The following is a 20,583-nucleotide window of genomic DNA, read 5'->3' as shown; positions in this document are numbered from 1 at the left end:
ATTACAACACATTTGTTTTAAAGATCGTGAATCTTGGAATTCTCCCATACATCACATCACCGCAATTGCCAGACAGAAACCTCATCCACAGCAATTCCACACTGCCTGAAAATAACGAAGTCGTTACTACGCAAGCAGGTAAAAATTCTACCCTCCAGTTCTCACACGTCTGTGTTTGCATTGCCGCTTTCTTGAGCACTGTTTGAGTTTTTCCTTCAGGACACTGGCAGCCAGCCTCTCAGTCTTGCTGGGACAATTTAAGCATTATCACACCCTCTAGCCATGAGCTGCCTAAATTCACAGACTAGCATATAAACTAATCCCCCTGAAATACAGCAGTTAAAAAGCCAGCACATATCCATTTTAAAGCACAAAACTGTAAGCTCTACATACCCCCAGATAAGTAACGTGTTCTTACAAATTATTAACAAATTATTGTAATAAGCCTAAATGCAAGTTTAACATTTTTTTGAAAGAATTTTGGACCAAAAAAAATAATCCAATGTTAAGTGGCAACATCTTGGGAGAAGGAAATGCCCTCATCTTTAAGTTGTATATGTGTTACTTTGATGCCCAAGGGCATACAGGAGACAGCTTTCAAAAGTACATGCATCAGTGCATTCCCAAAAGTGAACTTGTTTTTATTTGAACCATCTTCAAGTTGGATCTAACTGCAGAGAGCCTTCCTTTGCCAGGGACTGGACCAGCTGAGCTCCAGAAGTCCCTTCCAGTTTAGATGCTTCCCTGCCTCTGTTTGCTTACGACTTCTTTAGAAAGAACTGCATCTTTGTAAGAGTATACACAACATGCCCTAGGGTAAGGCTGAAACACAACTAAATAACAAGTAAAACTAAATCTACAAGTACATTGGCTTCTAATAGCTACGTAGAGGGCAAATTATGTTTATATTCACTATCAGCAGCCTACTGGTTGTTACTTCTCAATTGACATAAGCAAAGCGTTTTTTTTCCCTCTTTATCTAGCTGTTTAAAATGACTTACTTTAATTGTTAACTCCTAATTCTCTTAAAAGTCTGACCTCTGATAACACCCTAGCTCCCTGAACTTTTCAAACAATGATAGAAATGTTCAAATTGAGTAATCTGTGCCTGAGCCAGGTAAGAAGAAATATATATATATTTGAAGAAGCAAGGATTATTACTCCTGTGGTAATAAACCTCTTGCAAACATCAGTACAGTCCACAAGCAAAAAAAACTCACTGTAAGAACACTTCAGTCATTGGCAGGGTAGGGAAGGGAAATAAGGTTCTAAGCATAGCTCGAAGCAGCAACAACACATTTGAACTCACTTTTCATTTTAAGATAGCTAACAAAGGAAGAAAATGTATTTATTTTCCTAATGTTTTTGGACTCTTATGAATCAAAAATTATGGAGTTGCATGCTAAGACTACGTAACGATAAAGCCAAGGAACCACTTTGCTATCTATGTTCGCTTATTCTTAGGTCCAGAAAGAAGTGCATTGTCATCGCCATCAAACCATGCAATTTAACAGGAAGCTTATCATGGCTCAGTAGAAATTCATAAAGTTAGAGGCATTTCTTCAAACACTGGGGTACATATCACATTTTAAAAATATTTAGTAACAGGCTTACTTTAGATCTTTAGAGATACACAGATACACATATAGAGAGATAAAGGGACATCTGTAGATATATACATATATATATTTGTTTATATATATATATAAAATCTGTGATAACAAAGCTTGTACATACTGCTGTTTTCAATACAGCAACATATTAATTCCTCTTTTTTTCCTGTGTGGAGAAGGCGATATTTCTTCCCTTTGTCTATGTTACAAGGTTTTTTTTGTTTGTTTGTATGTTTGTTTTCTCCCTGGGTCAACCAGCTATGAAATTAAGCACTTGTCATTTAATGTTAAATACAGATTTGTTCATAAGCCAAACCTCTTACAATCTCCTATGGAAAAAAGGTCTATAGAGCCTCCCTCCTGTTACTCCTCAATCCTGCACTAATGCCAGCACGCTTCCTCTCACATCTGGGACGCTCTGTCTCCATCTGACATGACTCAGATAAAGGTAGAGCAAAAACCAGGGCTGCGAGCCAGGCAGGAATGATGGCTCTATGCGGGAAAGAGGAGAAGCAGAAAGGCAGTGGGAGGAGAGGAGAGGTAAAAAGGCAGTCATGGATCACTGTGGGCAACTGCTGAGCAGCTAAAGACATCTTTGTAAGGGCTCTCCTCTCCTCTCCTCTCTCAAGCAGTCCTGGAGAAGGCATATTTACTATTTTGGAAAAAAAAAAAAAAGTTTCAAAAAACAGTTTATAGTTGCAGTTTAGGCTGCATTTCTTTCTGTTTTTGTTAATTCCTAGAACACAAGTTTAATGTTTAAGAGGAGTTTCAGAGGTTTACATGTAAACTGGTTTACTGTAAGAGGGGAATGATACAGAATGTGAATGAGTGAGTTATTTCTGAAGTAAGATATAAGGCATAAGACTAGTTTATGAAGGCATCTCTTCATACTCATGATAAGCAGTCATGATTTTTGCTTATGAATGCATTAATTTACAAACAGAATAACACACTAGGACAAGGACTAGATATCTGTTAAAAGCTTTGCAGGCAAAAAGAGCTAAAAAACTACTACAAAAGCTGCAGGTCCAGTGAGTATATAGTAAGATGGCAAATGGAATCAGAAGAATAAAGAGGACACGGAAGTGTAGAGGCACAGGAGTAAACTTTTAAAAACTGTTAAAGTAGGTTGACAGCAAGTAGATCTCCCTTGCGGGTCCAGCAAACATGCTGCCTTGCAATACTTTATTAAAGAAACTGCAAAAGGTAAAAAAGACCTAAAGAAAAGCGAATTTTTATATTTTAATATCAGTCAGAAAAGCCGCAGCTATGCTACACACGTCACTTTTGCATCGCTCCCTCATAGCGCACGCAGCGGGTATTGCGCCCACAAGGTAACACAGAGCCTGGATGCCAGCTGCCAAGTGACATGCTGCCATTGTTCCCAGCCTCTGCTTCACCTGCTTCCTTCTGCTCTTCCCCATTGAAATCACTGCACCAGCCCCTTTCAACCAAGCCCATTTCCAACGCCCTTCCTCAGCGCTGCGCGGGGTGATGCCCTTCCGGACAGCTGCCCTGCGTGCTGCCAGGGGGCTGCCGCCACTGCTTGGTGACAAGCTGCAGCGTGGTGCATGCCCAAGCGATGCTTCTGCAAGGTGACAAAGGGTGCTTCTCTATCCCACCGGCACGTAGTAAACAGAAGACCTGAGAAGCCAACCGTACATGCTGAACTTGCTCTTTCTTTGGCAGTTGGATTCTTTAATGACGTTTTTTATTAATGACATTCTTGGTGCTCAAACATTTCAGGGCACTGCTGAATGCAAAACAAACAATGAGTAACTCCATTTGGAACTTACTCACCCAAGGTACTGTTCAGAACACTGCAGCACGTCACTGCCACAGGTATTTTGGCAGGGCACCTAGCTCTTTGTGAATGAAGTTATTGAATTTGAAAGTATCTTTAAGAAACGTGGGAGATCTTCATCAAAATACTTCTTTTAATAAAAAAAGCCTAGTAAAACACTTATGAACGCAGTTTCTTCAGGTCTTCAGGGGTAGGGCTGCATGCGCTATCGGCTCACAAAGAAAAACAGTGCAATAAAGCTATATCCAGAGGCAATGATAAAAAAAATCATAGGTCATATCATAACATTGATCCACTTCGCTATTTAAATCCACTGTGGCTAAGAACTAGAGCTGAAATTCCACTTTAACTGCTTACGTACCAGTCAAACTTTCAAATATTTTAAAATCGAATCAAGGTGCCATTTGTGTTTTTAACCACTACAAGTGGTTTCTTTTATCCCCAAGGAAACATATGATATTGAAGGCCTTGTATAATGAGAAGTGCTTGGTCCCTACCCCCCGTCCCCCAAATTTCTTTAGGTAGCTTAGTCCATAGTGAGAATTTATTTGCATTTTTATGAGAAGTATACTGATCAGATGTTGGAAAATTAATATTCTCAGACTACTTCCTAACTCGTTACATTCAAAATGAAATGAATTTATAGCACTTCTGTTTTAGCAGGCTGAGAGCCACTGTGGCAGTGTGACTTCACTGCTCCCACCATCTCGCCTGTCTCCAGAAGTGCAAACGTGTTCCTCTGCTGGTAGCTGCCAGAGGGAAAAGCAGCTCTCTGACTGCAAGAGTTAAATCCGCAGCACTTCATGTGCTCGCAGTCAACCATGTCAACATCTGGAGCTGGTTGACTTCTCCCCCTAAGGATTTGCAGTGCTGTGCTGGATTTTTTCCATAAATTCCCTGCATTCTAAATCTATCAGATGGATGTCACACACACCCTGCGCCCCGTGTTTCAAACCCAACGGGCCACTGAGAGACTCCAGAGGACTTTTTCACATTGTTGTTTTGTTTTCTTTTATTCGATGTTTAAGTATTCGAGGCCAGACCCTGCTTGTAGTCACATACACAATATCCTTGGTAGGCTTGCTTAAGCAAGAAGGAAAACTGAAGCCACAGAGCCGAGGGGCGATTTCAGAATCGTTTGCCTCCATTGTACCTGGATTTGCCACAAAAACAACTTGTGCAGAACACCTACTGCTCGAAAGCTCACGTGGCAGTGATACAGGAGAATGTAATTTAAAGAAGAATTTGAACCGAGTGTCCTTGATATTTCACACTTAACACCAAGCTTTCATTCGTTAAATGCATTTTTCCTTAATGGCACAATTCTTCTAATTATTAGTAGAAATGTTTGAAGACAAGAACTGATACAAATGGAGAAGCAGTAATTAAAATACGTGGTTTGAAACAACAGCTACAGAAAACCTACCCTAAACAGGTTTATTCGGAACAAGTTATCTATTGGGGATTATTAGCAAAATTGAATACCTAAACAACAATGAAAAGCAAGCTGTGCTTTTGGGTTTTCATCACAGTGTGCAAGAATCGAACATTATTCCTCAATTCCTTTGACCTCAAATTTCAGGTGATGAATTTCAGTAAATCAAACAAAAAAGCACACCCCCCCCCCCCCCGCAGTAACAGAATTAAGCAGGAGTATGTCCAGGTGGTACATTTCTAACAAAGGTGGGGATTGTGTTGTTGCTTTTAACTACACAGTTTAACGTACCAAAATCTGTACAACTGCTGCTTCTTGACAATATTTCAGATTCTTGCTTCCTTTCCCTACTATTCATGATATTTATGTTTCTGCTTCTATGTATAAATATTTCTCTAATGGATAGCGCACACTTCTTCCCTCCTGATTCTATTCGCTCAATTATTTCTAAGGACTGACTCACGGTGTTAATTGTGGGGAAAGGTTTCTTTCTGAAAAATTAAACAAAAAGAAGGATTTACAAAGATTTCACATAACAAATTTCACAGTGCATAATTGCAATTCATGAGCTTTCTAATCCTGTTCTTCTGTCAAAGCATTAACAAGTCCCCTTAAATTCAGTCTTCAATTCTCTGGTACTTGGGAGGCAACCAAAGAGTTAAGTCTTAAGTTTTCACATACTTTTGTGTCTCTTTTAAAAAAAGAGAAAGAAGGAAAAAGTTGCAAAACAGCTGTAATTTTTCATGGCTTAGGACTCCTTCAGAAAGCAAAAACAATGTCCCCAAAAAAGGACATCACACACAACCTCATATGAAAGAAACCAAAAGAAAGCATGATCATTTCCGCTGCGATGCTAAAACATTCCTCATAAACCTTTTATTTTTAGAAGTTTATGCTTTAGCTGTACTTGTCTGCTCCAACCTAGAGACTAAGTTCTCAGATTCCAGCGTGAGATGTTATAAATTTCATTCATTCAAGATTTTAAGATATTTCTTCGTTCAGTTCGATGTTTCGAACAACAGCACTAAAGTTCAAAAAACAGTAGTTAAGATCCTACAAAATTGTTTTCTTTTTTTAAAAAAAAGGTCATTAACCGTGGCTTGGATATACAGTTACTGTATTTAAAGATTCTTCATTAAACGAACTCACAATAATAAACTGCTCTCAAACTAGTCCAGCTGTTCTGCCTGTGAACCAGACCAGCACGCTGCAAATATTTATGAAATTTCATGGTTATCCATACCATCCGCATCTCATGTTCTGCGACTTTGTTTTGCTTTTTAAAATAGAATGTATTCACTAAACCTAAGACAGATGCACTGGGGTATTTGAGAAAAATAGCTGCTCTGCTAAGAGCAAGGAAGGGATAAGCAACATGGCTTAGTAGTTGTTGTGACATTTTTGAGAGCCCCTAATGACTAATGAAAATGCACAATGGGAAACAGCTTGGAAGTTTTCTTTGTCAAAGCATCTGCATAAAGGATAACAGACACACACAAACAAAGGAGTTTTAGCTTTAGCGACGCTAATCAGACAAATGATAGCTTAATACACTCCCGCTTACCAATAAGGAAATGCAGTCTGTCCCTTCAAAGAATGATAACGCATACCATGAGCTAGATGCACTTCTTGCAAAATGTACTACAGAAGCAGTTGTGCTACAGTGAAAATCCAAGTTTCCACAAGAATTATTAAATAAAGAAAACCTCAGATGATCAAACTGTGCAACCCTACGAAGAAATTGCTTTTGAAAAACAGTTTAACCTTTAAATACTAACAATAAAAGGAAATAAAAAAATACAGAACCCTTGAGGAAAAAGACTCAGCATGTGATAAGCTCATTAAACATCGAGTTTAATGAAAACCCTATTGTAAACAGCAGTAGGATATCTCCTCCCCTACTAACTGATTCAAATCACGTACAGTCCTCCCCAGGGTCAGCTCCAAATGGAGCTGGACTTCTGCAGGCTTTGTTGTCCGTATGCATTGTAACACTAGAGTACTTTGCATGAATAAGCCCCCACTATTTGGGGAACTGGTTCACTAACGCCAGCAAATAAGATAAAAGTAAACAAACAAATATTCATACAAGGCAATAAAAAAAGATTTACTAAATTACAAGAGACACATCATCAGTCTGAGGGAAGTTCTGATGCAAATTAGTTACCTTTACGGAAAACTAAGCTTTTGGTTTTTTTTAAGTACAAAAATTGTAGTGCCACTTTGTTTCCAGATAAAGACAAAAGCTTACGCAAAAGCAGCAGCATGAGGTGTTTTTTTTTCCTTTTAGCTTTTCACTCCTGCAAATAGTATTATCTTTTCAGAAAGCCCAATTAGTTTATGGTGTTAGCTCAAACACTTCAGTGGCTCATGCGCTACTTTCTTAAGCAAGATGCACAGAGTCCTCCGTATATAACATCAAGATTTTGATATCCCAGGCTGGAATCCTACTGGGATCCACACACCCACCCCCATGCCATGGTGTTAATCTCCTCTGGATTTTTGCTTCATTATAATTAATGAAAAAGAATAACAGCTTAACTTCTCTCATGCAAGTATTTTTTACAACACCTAAATGATGCCTACTTCTCCATTTCCTTACTTTTGACTGTATTTAGCCTGTAAGATATTTTACTGCATTATGCTATTTTTTCTTAATCAAGAAATAAAAAGCATTGTAACTCTTGATTGTTGCTGCTCAATTTCAGACCCTATGTCACAGTCCAATACTGCAGAAAAAAAGTAAGCGTCCTCTAGTTTATAAAAGTCTTGTATTACAAGTGCCACTTCAAGCATGCAATTGAAGTGACAAGAAGTTTTAAAATTTCAGCAGCCTTCACTGTGAAATGGTTCTCATTTTGATAAAATATTTAAGGCAGACCTTTTAACTCCAACTATGCCGCCAGGAAATCTATCGAAAGTAAAACAATACTTCTGAGAGCCCAAGGAGCGTTCCAGCATGCACACCACAGCTCGCCCCACCCCAGCAAGTCATAAAACCGCTGCAGCACAAAGTCACCAGATGTCACACACACAAAGCCAGGCACTAACCAGCAGAAAGGGGGGGAAAAAAGAAAAAAAAAAGAGGAATGTGCTTACGTTTTAGCAATGCCACACTGCCTTACCCGTGATTGTTATGGTCCCCAGCATTTTTAAATTACACTAATAATAAGAAACTTCCTCCTCACAGTATGAGGTTCCTGATATTTATTCGTCTGGAGCAGCCTGAGCGTGGGGAGCGTGCAGCAGAGCAGCCTCTTGCCTCAATGAGAGCGCGTGAAGCCTCGTCCGTCTGATGAGAAAGGCAGATTGAAGCTGTGCTTCCACAGCCTCTCTCACTTGGCAGCTGCTCTTGGTGGACCATTCCCTCCTCAGCTGTTTGCTGCACAACTAAGGGAGCAAAAAGCAACTTGGGGGTGGGCTGGGCGCACGTGATGCGCCATAAGGACCTGGATCCCTCCCCTCGTCTGCTCCAGCACCAATTGCTGGCTACCAGACCTCATGCGAGGCTCTGGAAGTGTTCGCAGGCTGCAGAAATGCAGTTTAACTATTCTCTTTCCATTGTTTCACTGCTGGTAATTAAAATAATTATACTTTGAAGTATTTGTCTTGATACCTTTCAATTCAAGCACCTTTTTTTTTTTCCTCCCTAAGAGAGGAAACGTCAGCTTTGCAGTAAGAAATAATCACTTTTAAAACAGACTGCTTCATTCCCAACTTTTTAAATGGTTTTGAAGCAGCCATGAGACATCCAGACCAAGCTGATATCTCAATATGTGCTCGTTAATATCCCTAGGTAGTTTAGTCTTCATAAACAAAAAAGCATATTAAACCCTTTTGTTTATCCATAGCAAATCACTTGCTGCTTTGCATACTGACGGTCACTTTTGGTTGGGTAACACGAAGAACTGTAGAGCTACAATGATTTATTTCCTTGGATGGAGAGAATTCTCCTCATGGAGCATTTAAAAGATACCATCCCCACCCTTATTCACCTGCCTAAAGGACATGTGGACCAGACACTGAAAGGTCCAGAGGATTGATATGAACAATGATGGATATCTAAGTGTCATTTTCACTTGAAGAACTAGCTTTTCAGTGCTTTACCAGACAGTTTTTGTCTTCTGGATGGTGTGATTTTCAGCTACTGCTGCCAGAAAATATATGCTGTATTGCCTCCATAAAGGTTTTTTTTTTTTTTTTTTTTTTAATAAAAAATAAAAAGATACTTTAAGATCAAACCTGTGGAATTGTTTTCCCTTTCATATAAATTATGCTACCATCTAGGCTTGGTTCCACTGACAACAGTGAGATAAATCCCAAATAAACAGCAACATCATGCAACAACATGACAGATTAAAGAAAGTAAAGCCTTTTGGGGCAATCTATTCAAGTACAAATTCCTAATACTATCCATATTCATAAAGCATCATGCATTTCGTCACCTATAGTCATCTACATCTAATGGAGCTTCTCACCTCTTCTTCTTTATATGCCTTAAGAACACAATTCCAATACAACCAAAGCTACAACCCATAGTTATTCAACAAAGATTACTTTGTTAAGTTGAAATCCACGCCCTTTTAAAGACCTTTTCTATTACTTGATCCAGAAGCTGAATGCCAACACAAAACCTACTTCAAAACATCAGGTATTTTCTCCTCCTTTGTGACTTTGTTGAGTATCCTCTCTCATACCTATCCTCTCAAGAGGAAAGCTTTAAGGGGAACCAGTGAAAGCCAAAACATGCCACGTCACAGTTTTACAGCACCCCTCTACCAACGCCAAGAAGGTCGGCCTGCTGCTAGGCCTCTGCAGCCGATGCCACCCAGGGCCGGGAAGGGGCAGGAGCAAGAGGCTGGTGATGGCAGGGCCTCTGTGAGAAAGATTTGGGGGTGTCAAAATGCAAGTCTGATTAAAAGCAGTTTGAAAGAGAGCTTTAAGCAAAACCAAGCCAAGGGATTAGCAGCCTGTCCCTTCTTCCTGAGAGTTCAAATGGTTCCTGGGCACCCTGTTCGAGATGGCCCTGCTCAAGCAGGAGGTTGGACCAGGTGACCTCCAGAGGGCCCTGCCAACCTCAGCCAGTCTGTGATTAATATTAATATCATTAATGAATATAATAGGATTTCTACCCTATGAAAGAAGGGATATGCCTGTTCAGCATAAACTCCTAACACAGGAAGAGAAAATTGATCTGTTCCCTCAGGTGAATGCTCGAGCAATTGGTAGCAAGCAAGCAGAAGCACTGCAGGCTCCCACTAAGGAAAAGGAAGCACCTCAAAGGCAGAAAGGATAGCATCCTGTACCACTGACAGCACCAGCCCCAACTCGTTTGTTGTCTAAAATCTTCTATAAAGAAAAGGCATCCCAATAAAACACCCTAGAAGAAGCACTTGAGCAACCAACAGATAAGCTGAGAAACTCTCCATTCACAATGAGATGGCCAGCTGAGTTCCATTTCAACTTCTCATCTGCTCAGCACCCAGACCTCTAAGATCAGTCTGTTGAACCCAGATTTTTTTACTTACCATCTGTTACAAGGGCCTCTGCTTGCTGTCCAGGAGGTTCCTGGATTGGTGAAGCTACCTCTGGCTGCTGCTCATTCAGCTCCTGAGGTGTTGTGACGTCTCCTGGCTGCTGGGGCTCCTGTGGTGGGGCATCAAGCTCCAAGTTGTCTTCATTAACAACAGGTACTGGTAAACTCGCATCTAAATCCTAGGCAGCCAAGTATTGGATGAAGGATGGTAGCAGAGGAGAAAGATGAAGAAAGAGAAGTAACATCAGTACCGGGTCAACCTTTTTTGCACAGAACATTGTTCTTTTGTTCTCATTTCACTTATATACGTGCAAGCATTTGGGGAAGTAATTACTTCTGTGCAGCATCACTCCTTCTCAAGGTTATTAACTTTAATAAAATCAAAGTACTTCTGTGAGGAAAAAAATACACGATATAATCTGGGACTATTTATTGTACTCTTCTGCTGCATGAGATGCATGGATGAAGAAAGTTTTACAGACAATGGCCTATAACCTTGTGTAAAAATACATTTCTAGCATTCCTTCTAGCATGAAGGAAAGCTTCAGGATAACGTGAAAAATATCTTTCCATTAGCTAGATTCATTCTTCAAAGTGTCTGGCACAATTGCTCCTATATGTGCAGGAATCCTGTCTACATTTTGGCCTTTGGTATGGCTCCTCTGCTGACGTGCTTATCTTGTGATCATAAACAGTACAATTGCAAAGAAAATTAACTATTTGGGACAGAAAGCCGAACATGTACACACAAATCCCATGAGGAAATTTAATGAAACTAGGATTAAAACTAGAGTTTTGGGGCCTCAGTTATTACGTAGAGCTTATTCTTACAGGGGAAAAAAAGTTTGCAATACTTTGGGACTCCTCACTATAACATTTGAAACTTTTTTCCTAGATGTGCCAATAGAAGGGGAAAAAACTCTCAGCTTCTACATTTGATACATTTTAATCACTTCCAGAATTTCTATAGGCTTGCCATATAACAAGGGAGATACTTTTAAAATAAAAATGTACTTCCAGAAGTATGAAGTGTGTTGTGGTCATAAAAAAAAGTTTCCTTACGCTTTATTTGTTTAATTGACTAGCTCTCCAACTGATCACATTCCCTTCCAACAGGAGCTGCTTCAACTAATTAACCACATCTCACATCTCTGCTCCTGAAGTGCAAGTTTAAAGTTCCTCTGGTGGAACAGCAGACCTTAATTACATATCATTTTCTTATTACTCAGCTGTATTCCCAAAATGCTGGCATTGAAGACCTGTTAATTATATGAAGGAACCACAGATGCATCCCATTTTCCAATGTAATGCAACATCCAAACGCTTGAAGCACCAAACTGGGATCAGAAAGATGACACACTTGATGAGTATCTTCCAAAAAGCCACTAAAACAAGCTTCTGAATGGGCAGACCTCTTTATTTATTTTTATTAGCAATTAGCCTGCTGCAGTGGAATTCCAAATCAACATGTGAAGTGCCAGGCAAAAGGCTTTCCCTCTTATCCTTCAACTACCTATTCACGTGCCAGGTCAGATCTGAGGAAAGCGCTGCACCTACTTCCACAGGCAAAGGAGTCTGCATTAGGGTTCCCGATCTCCAGTTCAGAAGCCCTTAATTAAGCCAAATTGTTTCCACCTGGCGTTGCTGCACTCCTCAAAGCTGCCTTTCACAGCCACATAATCCACCTCACGAAAAAGGACACCACTCTGCTCTACTGCCAATACCACAGATGGAATAATCTGGCTTCAGAGTTTTCACATGCTGAGACCAGATATTAAATAGAAGAAATACGCAATGGCTCAACACTCAGATTGTGCTCCCACTTCTCACATCATCCTTTTCATAAATCTAAAACACAGGAACTCAGAAGAAATGAAAATGCCACAGAACTGAACAAAGGGATGTAAAATCTGAGTCGCTCTTCTGCAATTGCACACAGGATTAATTGAATAGTAACAACCAATCGAAGACTAACAACAAATAGACACAGAAAATAACAGGCCTTTTTTTTTTTTTAAAGTACTTTGAGATTCTTCATTACAAACTTATTAAAGGACTTTTCCTTTAATACATATAATAAATTTTAGTCATTCGTTCTTTTAAGAAGACTGTTAGTCCTGCAAACACAGGAACAACCTTAGCTTTACTGGCTCTAATGGCACTTAGCTAACCATCCATGGATGGTTGTTTTGAGGTGACACCCTCAGAATTAGCACCAACAACTCTTTGAACTCACAAGAAAGGCAACAGCACTGAATATTTTAGCACTCCTCACCTTGTTCAAAAACTTCCTTCCCTTTCTTTTCAAACTTCCCCCAGTCAAACCATTTTAAAGCTAGAGTCATATTGACAAATGTACTTAGACATATACTTAAAATCTACCATTTGTGTAAGTCCCTAACTACATGAATGGACACAATCTATGGACTCTGTAAGGATGATGTGGCATAAAGGAACTAGGTACCCCAGTGCAGTGCCACTTGTCTCCTCCTTAAATTGATCCCTCAGTGTAACAAGGAAATATTAATTATTACCATAGCAAACATTTCCCCAGTCCTGAATTTATTCTACAATCACAATGCATTCAGGAAAACAGTGACTATGTATTAACCCAAAGATATATAACCAAAATCCAGAAATCACTGAATCAGTGACTAAAGCAGATTATGCTTTAGATTTGTAAATACTACGATACTTTCCTTCTGTTCTTCACACTGGGAATGTAAGAACATTGCTAGATGTAAGACTAGAAGCTGTTTTTACTACCAGCTGGTAGAATTATAACCAGTATTTACTCTGTCCATAAATTCAGTTTAGAAAGCAGGACACACGATTCAAAAATCAAGAAAGCTGTAAATATATGAAAAACTCAGTATTTTCAAATTTGACCAGATCTGCAGTACAGCCCAGCCCTTCCAGGGAACAGTGACTGTTTTAGACCAATCTCTAGGACAGGAGTTGGATGTGATTCTTGGCCACAGGAAGGCAAATTTAAATTTCCACATCAAGTGTTCTGCTTTAAATAATTATCAAAACCAATAAAGTATTTTTTCCACAAATTAAAATGCATACAAAGGAGAATAAAACATGCACCTTCAGGGGCTGGGGCATTTGTAACATGAAGGGATACAACAGCATAGTTTTAAAACAGAAAACTTTTTTTTTTTTTTAAAAGAAAATTTGCTCAGGCTCTTTATGAGGGTCATTGCAGTCTGTCCCACTGCATTAGTTTGTGAAAGAAACTAATTTCAATTTTCACTCACATTAACTGCTTCATTTCTCTGAAGGGATCTGAACCACAGTTTAGACCAATTATGTCCAATTTATTCAGCTGTGTTCTTAATTCCATTGAGAATAATTATAAAGCTTAGACAAATAAAGTCAAAGTTTAGAGAGATGGGTGAAAATCTTAAAGACAAAAATTAACAATATTGGGAGTCTCATTATTTAGCTCTGTGTTTATCTACAGGTAATGAGACATTACTCTTGGTGCATTTATCGGTATTTATCAGGTTTCTGTGGCATTCACTCATATCTCTCTCCTTGGGTTATGAATTAACTTATGAACGTGTTGTCTCAAATGCAGGAGAAACTGAAAAGACTTGGTTATCCAGTTCACTGGTCCTTCAGCTTGATCATTCTCAAAACAAAGGACCATCAGTGATGTAACACTTCTGCTCCTGTCATGCCACCGCCATAAATCATGCAAGCAATTTTTAAAGACTTGCCTCATACCCACCGCAAAGGTGGAAGCCAAGCGCTGGTACACAGCTAATGAGACTAAAACGCATACCGCTTGTTGCCCATGCCTACAGCGGCTTCTGCTCCATTTGTTGGGTAGTGTTGAGCCCAACCGTTAGACTTTAGTAAATGCATACACCATCACAGACGTATAAAGAAAGATAACAGAACCACACGAGATGTGGATTAACAGAAGGCCCCTGACTGCTTGTTGTACGTTTGAGCACGCTTCATACGCTCACTCACTATTCACCACGGGGCTAGCAGTGCCCAGCTTCTTCCCCCACCAGGGATCACCGTCATTCCCAACATTCCTTGTACCAGACCCAAATCATTCCAAGGATTCCTCATACCGGGCCCAAATGCACCAGGGTTAATTTTGCCTCATTCTGTTAATCCCACTACACTGATTCTACGTGAGATTACTAAAATAGCCAGATCCAGCTGTCTGAACAACTGAGCAAACTAACGCAAACGTCTCTAGTATTTTTTCTGAAGTTGGATTTCAAAACTATGGGAAGCTTAGAGCACTGTTGGTCAGCTCAGGAGGTCAGCTCCTTACACACACTGCCTCATTAAAAAGATCTTCAAACAGCAACATTAAAAAAAAAAATTTAGGTCATTCTAGTTCTTTGTTCACAGCAGTTCGTCTTGGTTTGCATTAGCTAAGGACTAGAGGTTCATGGGACGTTACAAATTCCAGGTGGAGATATGGAATAAGGCCTTCTGTCAAGGCACATAAGAACATACTTAGGTTCAGTATCTTTTTTCTGGGTAATGTCTCCTGCAGACAAAGTCAAGAGCCTTCTCCTTACCTTTTATTCCCTTGGATCAAGCTTCTTCTCTCCTAACTCTGTCTTAGTTGTGACATCTCCTTATGGATGACTAACCTTGAAACCTTGAAATCCTCTTGGCTAAAACAAAGCCTGGTTTTTACTCCCAAACTGTCACCATGATCTTTTTGCAAGTTGCGAGGTGCTCCTCCCAGACTGCCATTCAGGTCCGTACCCTAAGCTGGAACCAACATGAGCTCCTTCCTCAGTCTCATCTCTCAGCTCTCTCTGCATAGCAATCCTAGGACACCACTACAATGCTGTCAGAAGGACAGAGCACAAAGCAGGTTACTCTTGTTTCAGTAACTAAACACATGGCTTGCATTTCCAACCAGAGTGACTTTCAAAGGCCGCATTGCTCCTCATTGCATCTCTTTAGCTTCTCTGTCATATCAAACACAAGCTAATTGCCTTCCCTGGCCTTCAAAGTGCCCAGACACTCCCTCTACCACCTCCCTCTTATCTCCTAGATGATTAGAGGGCTATTTCACACTTTCAGTGGATCCATGGCATCAATTTCCATTGTGCATTTTTTCAATTAAGCGCCTTTATGCTTTCTCCCAAGCCACTCCACAGGCGTGGGCCGAACTCCAAACATCACCACAAGACGACATGACTGTCTTCCTTCCAGGTCTGAAGAGGACTCGGAAGGAATCAGCCCCCCGCTGTACCGGGAGCACCCTGCAGCCTCACCCACACCATTCAGACAAAAGACTTCAAACTCAAGTGCTTTTTAACCAGGGCTCTTAGAGATGCTGTTTAGGGACTTTCCTCTGGTACTTGATTAAGCTGAGTTTTACCATCGCTAACGTACGACTTGCTTGTATTTGCAGGCTGACTCAGCCCCGTCACCAGCACACAGTTGTTTAAACAGCAGATGTAAGTCTGTCACAGCTGTTATTTGTCATGCATTCAGACAATAAGACATTCTGACATCTCAGCTGGTAACCTCTTTAGAAGAGACAGTTCCAAATATTTACTGTCTAGCAGACACTTGCTCTCATTACAAGGCAGGTAGCGTAATCAAGTTACTACTCAGAAATAGGAATTATCCAGAAAACACGGTTTGAATGATCACTGCTCTTGAGCCGGGGCCCTTGCATGGGAGCAAGCCAGGAATTCACCACACAAAGTTTTAAAGCCATCAAAATTCCCGCAGAAGGCTATCTTTGCCAAACCTCTATTTTGCTGCAAGAATAGCTTGTTGCTCTGCCAGGCTTTTTTTTTTTTTTCCTTCCCCTGCGTCCTACCTTTAAAAGCTTCCCCACGTAGCAGCAGGTAGCTGTTCCTACACAGCTCTCTGCTTTCTCAGCAGGGCCACAAAAAGGTACCTGTATTACAACTGGTGCCCTGAACTTCTAAGTAAGACAAAAACGGTGTGGATCACATTTGCTCTGGCTCAGATGTTCATAGCATGACACAGCTTTCCTCTCACAGGCCCTGCAGCTTGTAGTCGGTTCCCACCCCACAGGGCCCCAGAGGGCCCCGCTCCGAGGGGCAGCAGGCCAGCACCTCTTCCCAGTCTCTTTTGGATCTCAGCATCAGAATGGGCGGTTGGGTGAGAGGGGCATCACCGCTATGGACAGAGATGAGCACACAAGGTGAAGATGACAGCACTAATCTAGCCATTCGCTGCCACCCAGAGGTGTCACCCAGGTCTGGCCTGCTCCCTCCACCCGCTGCACCTCAATAAATTGGCAGAGACCAGTCTTGCCAAAGCAGCTGAACAGCTTCCTATGGGGTTAACTCGCTGAATGAGCTTGCTGAGTGCCAGAAGCAGCCTGGAGAAGCTGCAGGCACCCATACTGGAGAGGAGGCAGAAGCACAGGACCCATACCAGCAGACATCTCAAAAGCTTTTGCTAGCCTGGGACAGCTGAGGTTTGTCTGCTCTCTCCAAAGAGATCCTTCTCCTACTTTTAGCCCTATTATTATTGAAATCTGTTAACTCCTCCTCAGACCAAGCTTCAGTCCTCAGTGTTACTCAGGATAGAGTGGCAGGGAGACCTCAGCCACGGTCTACCAGCTCACTGCCACCGGTGTGGAAATGTTTCCATTTCCCCTCCTGCCCCACACACCTGGCTGCCTGCCACAGGTGCTTGCCTTGGCCTGACTCTAGGTATCACCTGGGCATTGTATGAGGCAAATGAATCCATCAGGGAACTGGCCGAGCATAGAGACTGGCCTGAAGAATTAGTGAGTTGGCTTGGCTTATGGAAACATAAGGTGAGCACCAGGCACAGCGCGAGGTGGGGCTGTATCATATGGGGCAAGGCAGGAAAGAGGGATGGGGGAGGAAGAAAGGGATGGGAAGAAATATTGCTGCCGAAACAGTCAGGAAATATCTAGATCAGATCAGGCCTCTGTGGGACCACACCCTGCCCACAGATTTCAGCAGGACGTTAGATGTTGATTCACAGGTCGGATGGATTTGGTTCAGACACGCGGAGGGGTTAATACCTCCAACTATGTCCCGTTCCCTGCAGAGGGGGCTTCCCACAGCAGGGTGGCTACGCACGATAAGGATCTGTTACAGCAAGCAAAAAACAAGAAACCACACCACCAATTTCAAGTCCCAATAACATGCTGGGCTGGAAACTCTGGAGCTGCTGCATGTATAAATCAGCAACAACCTGTGAAAGGATGGGGTGAACACCTGAGGTCCTAATTCCTAGAGCCTATGTTTAAGCTGCAGTGCTTCCAAGACAACATGCCCAAGGCTCCCAAGCATCTCTAGCACTGCAGCCCAAGTGCTTAACAGGGCATCTGACATCTCCCGGGCTGCAGTAGTGAGAAACACAGTTTCTGGACCCCCCTTCCAGTAACTAGGACACCTCAGGAACTGGTATCTGGCCAGAGAGTCACAGGGGGATAACGACATGACTTGAAGACTGTAAATTTGGTCTTTCTGGAAGAAAAAGCAAACAGGTTTTCATCTTGTACAAAATACAATTGTTACAAAAGAAACTTGATTAAATATTTTGAGGAATTTTAAGTGACTAAGAAGTACAACTGCTGAGATTTTACATCACACATTAGAACAGTTGCCTAGACAATTCGTCTGTAATTGACTTGCCAAGGCTCACTCACATTAGACTACACTGAAGCCAGTTTTCAGAGTTTTTCTTCTAAAAGAGAGGGTAGTGATGAGCATTTTAATTTGAAAACCATAAGAAAGATGACCATCCTTTAAAATGGCCCTATTGCATATTCTGCAAACACATTAGCTCATTGATAGATTTCTCCAGGGGCATAGCATGATCTGGTGATTTTCAAATTCAAAGGGCTAACTATGAAAAATTACGTCTCAAATCCACATGAAGCTCTCTCACTGGAGTAAGAACAGATTAAGTGAGATACAAAAAAAAAAATAGCAGGGCTAAAGTTCATTAAAGCTTCCTTTTCTTTTTATCTAATGTAATGGAAGACAAAAATGGCTGTTTTAGAAAAGCAGCAGTAATACAACTTCTAACAGCAGTGAAATGCAAAAAGAACTTCCCCACCTTTAACCAGTTCGACTTAAATAATAAAATTTAATTATTCGAAAGCATGTTTCCTAAAGAGCGGAAGATATAAACCACAGCATTAAAAACAATAATAGTCTGTAGTCGAGAACAGCATCGGCGGTGTTCTCTTTTTTTGTCTTGGTTCCCATAACTGGATAAACATGGCTATGAACATTATGTCCCTTCTTGAAAGTCACATTATCTTCATTTTAAAACAATCACGGTAACCAAACGCTTGCCCTCTGTAAATTCACTGCCGTCTAGATTTCAGCATCTGAATTCTAGAACCGCCCAGCGTAACTGCTAAATATTTTGTCAACCAACACCAATCCCTTACGCTTATTTAGTTAAAAAGAAAATAAAATAAATCTCAGTTAATTTAAAGTTCATTCTCAATGCGGTTTTCAAATCTGTCAAAACACGCACAAGGAGGTCTAGGGGATGCCAGGAACTATGGGAAATTCAACTTGAAAGTTAAATCTGAACCACAAGGTCAAAGAAACAAAGTCATAACCAGTTCTCAAGCTCTAACAACACCCACACGCCAGCTTACAGAAACTTCTGAGTGGCCGTGCTCCGGGGACCCAAACTCCGAGCAGCCTGGGTATAACGTCGCATTATTCCCCCCCTAACAAACCAACGCCTGACCCCACGGCGATGCTGTGTAAACACGCCGGTGGACATAACCTCCCTTTCAGTCCCAGAATCCCCTAAACACGCCTATTCCAGAAGGATAAATGGGTTCATTCATAATCTATTTTTAACCCCCAGACATGTTTTAAAAGAATTTCTTTCAATTCTTTCGGCGGCTCCGTTGAAAATAGCGCGTACCCGGCCCCCCCCCCAGCCCCCAGCCCCCCCTTCAGGGGCTGCCCCCCGCTCCGCCCGCCCCGGTGCGCCGCGGCACCGGGGAGCACCCGAGGCAGGCAGCGCCACCGCCCGCGGCCGTGCCTCCAGCCCCGGGGGGGCTGCGGAGATGCCCGGGGGAGGGTCGGGAGAAGGGGTGGGAGGGACCCCCCGGGCTGGAAGCCAGCGGGACAAAGTTGGGGCAGCGCGGGGAGGGCTCCGTGCTGCAGCCCCCGCGGGCGGGCTGGGCTGTGCCTCGACGCGCCTCCCACCGCACCCTCGGGAGAGATGGGAGGGCGGCGGGGGGGGGAGAAAAAAAGGAAAAATTAAGAAATATTAACAACAGGAAAAAAAAAAAAAAGAGGCTGCGGAGCGCGGCGGCTGCGGAGCGCCCGGTCCCGCCGCAGCCAGCCCTGCTGGCGCAGCCCCTGCCCTCTCCCCCCGGCTGGGCGCGGCCCCGCTCCCCCCGCAGCCCCCGCGGCCACACACAAAAGCGGCGCCCCCCGCCCTCGCCCCCGGCCCCCGCCGCCCGTTTTATGACTGCGGCGCTGCCCGTGGCGCAGTCCCGGCCCGGAGCCCCCCCCGCCGGCCGCGGCAGGTGCCCGAGGGGCCGCAGGAAACTTTCCCCGCACCGGGGGAGCTGCCACCGCCCGTCTCCCCCCCACCCCAGCCCCCCCCGTCCCCGGCCGCCCCCTGCCTTACCTTGGCGGTCTCCGCCGCCGCTTCCCCCGCCGGCGGTGGGGGGCTGCCGGGGGTCCCGGCGGCGCCGTCGCCCCCCGGCTCGGTGGAGCTGCCGACGCCCATGGCGCTGCCCCGCGACCGGGCCGGGCCGAGCGGCGGGAGGGGGCTCGGGGGGCGGCGGCGGCGCAGCCGGGAATGAAGGAGCCCGGCTGTCCGCGAACTCCTTTAGGGAGCGAGGGGAGGGAGGGAAAAGGGAGGGAAAAAAAAAAAGGAGAGGGAGGAAAATCACCTCCGCCCCTGGTCCCCCCGCCCGTCTGCCTCTTGCTCCATCACATGAGCAGAGCCCCAGACACGCCTTGCAGCATCGAGCCGGGCTGATAAGGAGCGCCGGGGGGGGCAGCGCCCTGCCCGCCGCCGCCCCGCCGCCGGGGTCCGGCCCCTCTCTCCCGGGCACCGCCGGGGCCGCTCGGGGCGGGGGCGACCCCCGGACCCCGGCCCTCGGCGGCCGCCCCGCGGCGCTGACTCAGCGCTTCTGGCCCCCCGCCCGCACCGGGACCGCACCGGGACCGGCACCGAGCCGCCGCCCACG

General features: G+C 43.3%; 1 protein-coding gene across 3 annotated transcripts in view; it reads right to left on the bottom strand.

Annotated features, from left to right (window-relative positions):
* Window positions 1-20,377, bottom strand: part of AKAP12 (A-kinase anchoring protein 12) — a 30,449-nt gene extending 10,072 nt beyond the window's left edge. The window contains exons 1-2 of one of the 3 annotated variants that reach the window (XM_066994191.1): window positions 20,016-20,377; window positions 10,381-10,567 (exon numbers count right to left, since the gene is read on the bottom strand). In XM_066994191.1, the coding sequence (XP_066850292.1) occupies window positions 10,381-10,567; window positions 20,016-20,117 (289 nt within the window). In that variant the 5' untranslated portion in view covers window positions 20,118-20,377. Of the gene's footprint in view, window positions 1-7,951; window positions 8,246-10,380; window positions 10,568-20,015 lie in introns of those variants that run through there. The other 2 variants (XM_013178309.3, XM_013178306.3) reach the window with 2 other exon arrangements.
* Window positions 20,378-20,583: the final 206 nt, after the last annotated feature.

Source organism: Anser cygnoides, chromosome 3, assembly GCF_040182565.1.
Source record: "Anser cygnoides isolate HZ-2024a breed goose chromosome 3, Taihu_goose_T2T_genome, whole genome shotgun sequence".
Taxonomy (NCBI): Eukaryota; Metazoa; Chordata; class Aves; order Anseriformes; family Anatidae; genus Anser; species Anser cygnoides.
The sequence above is the reverse complement of the archived record's forward strand: the minus strand, read 5'-3'. Positions and strand labels throughout refer to the sequence as shown.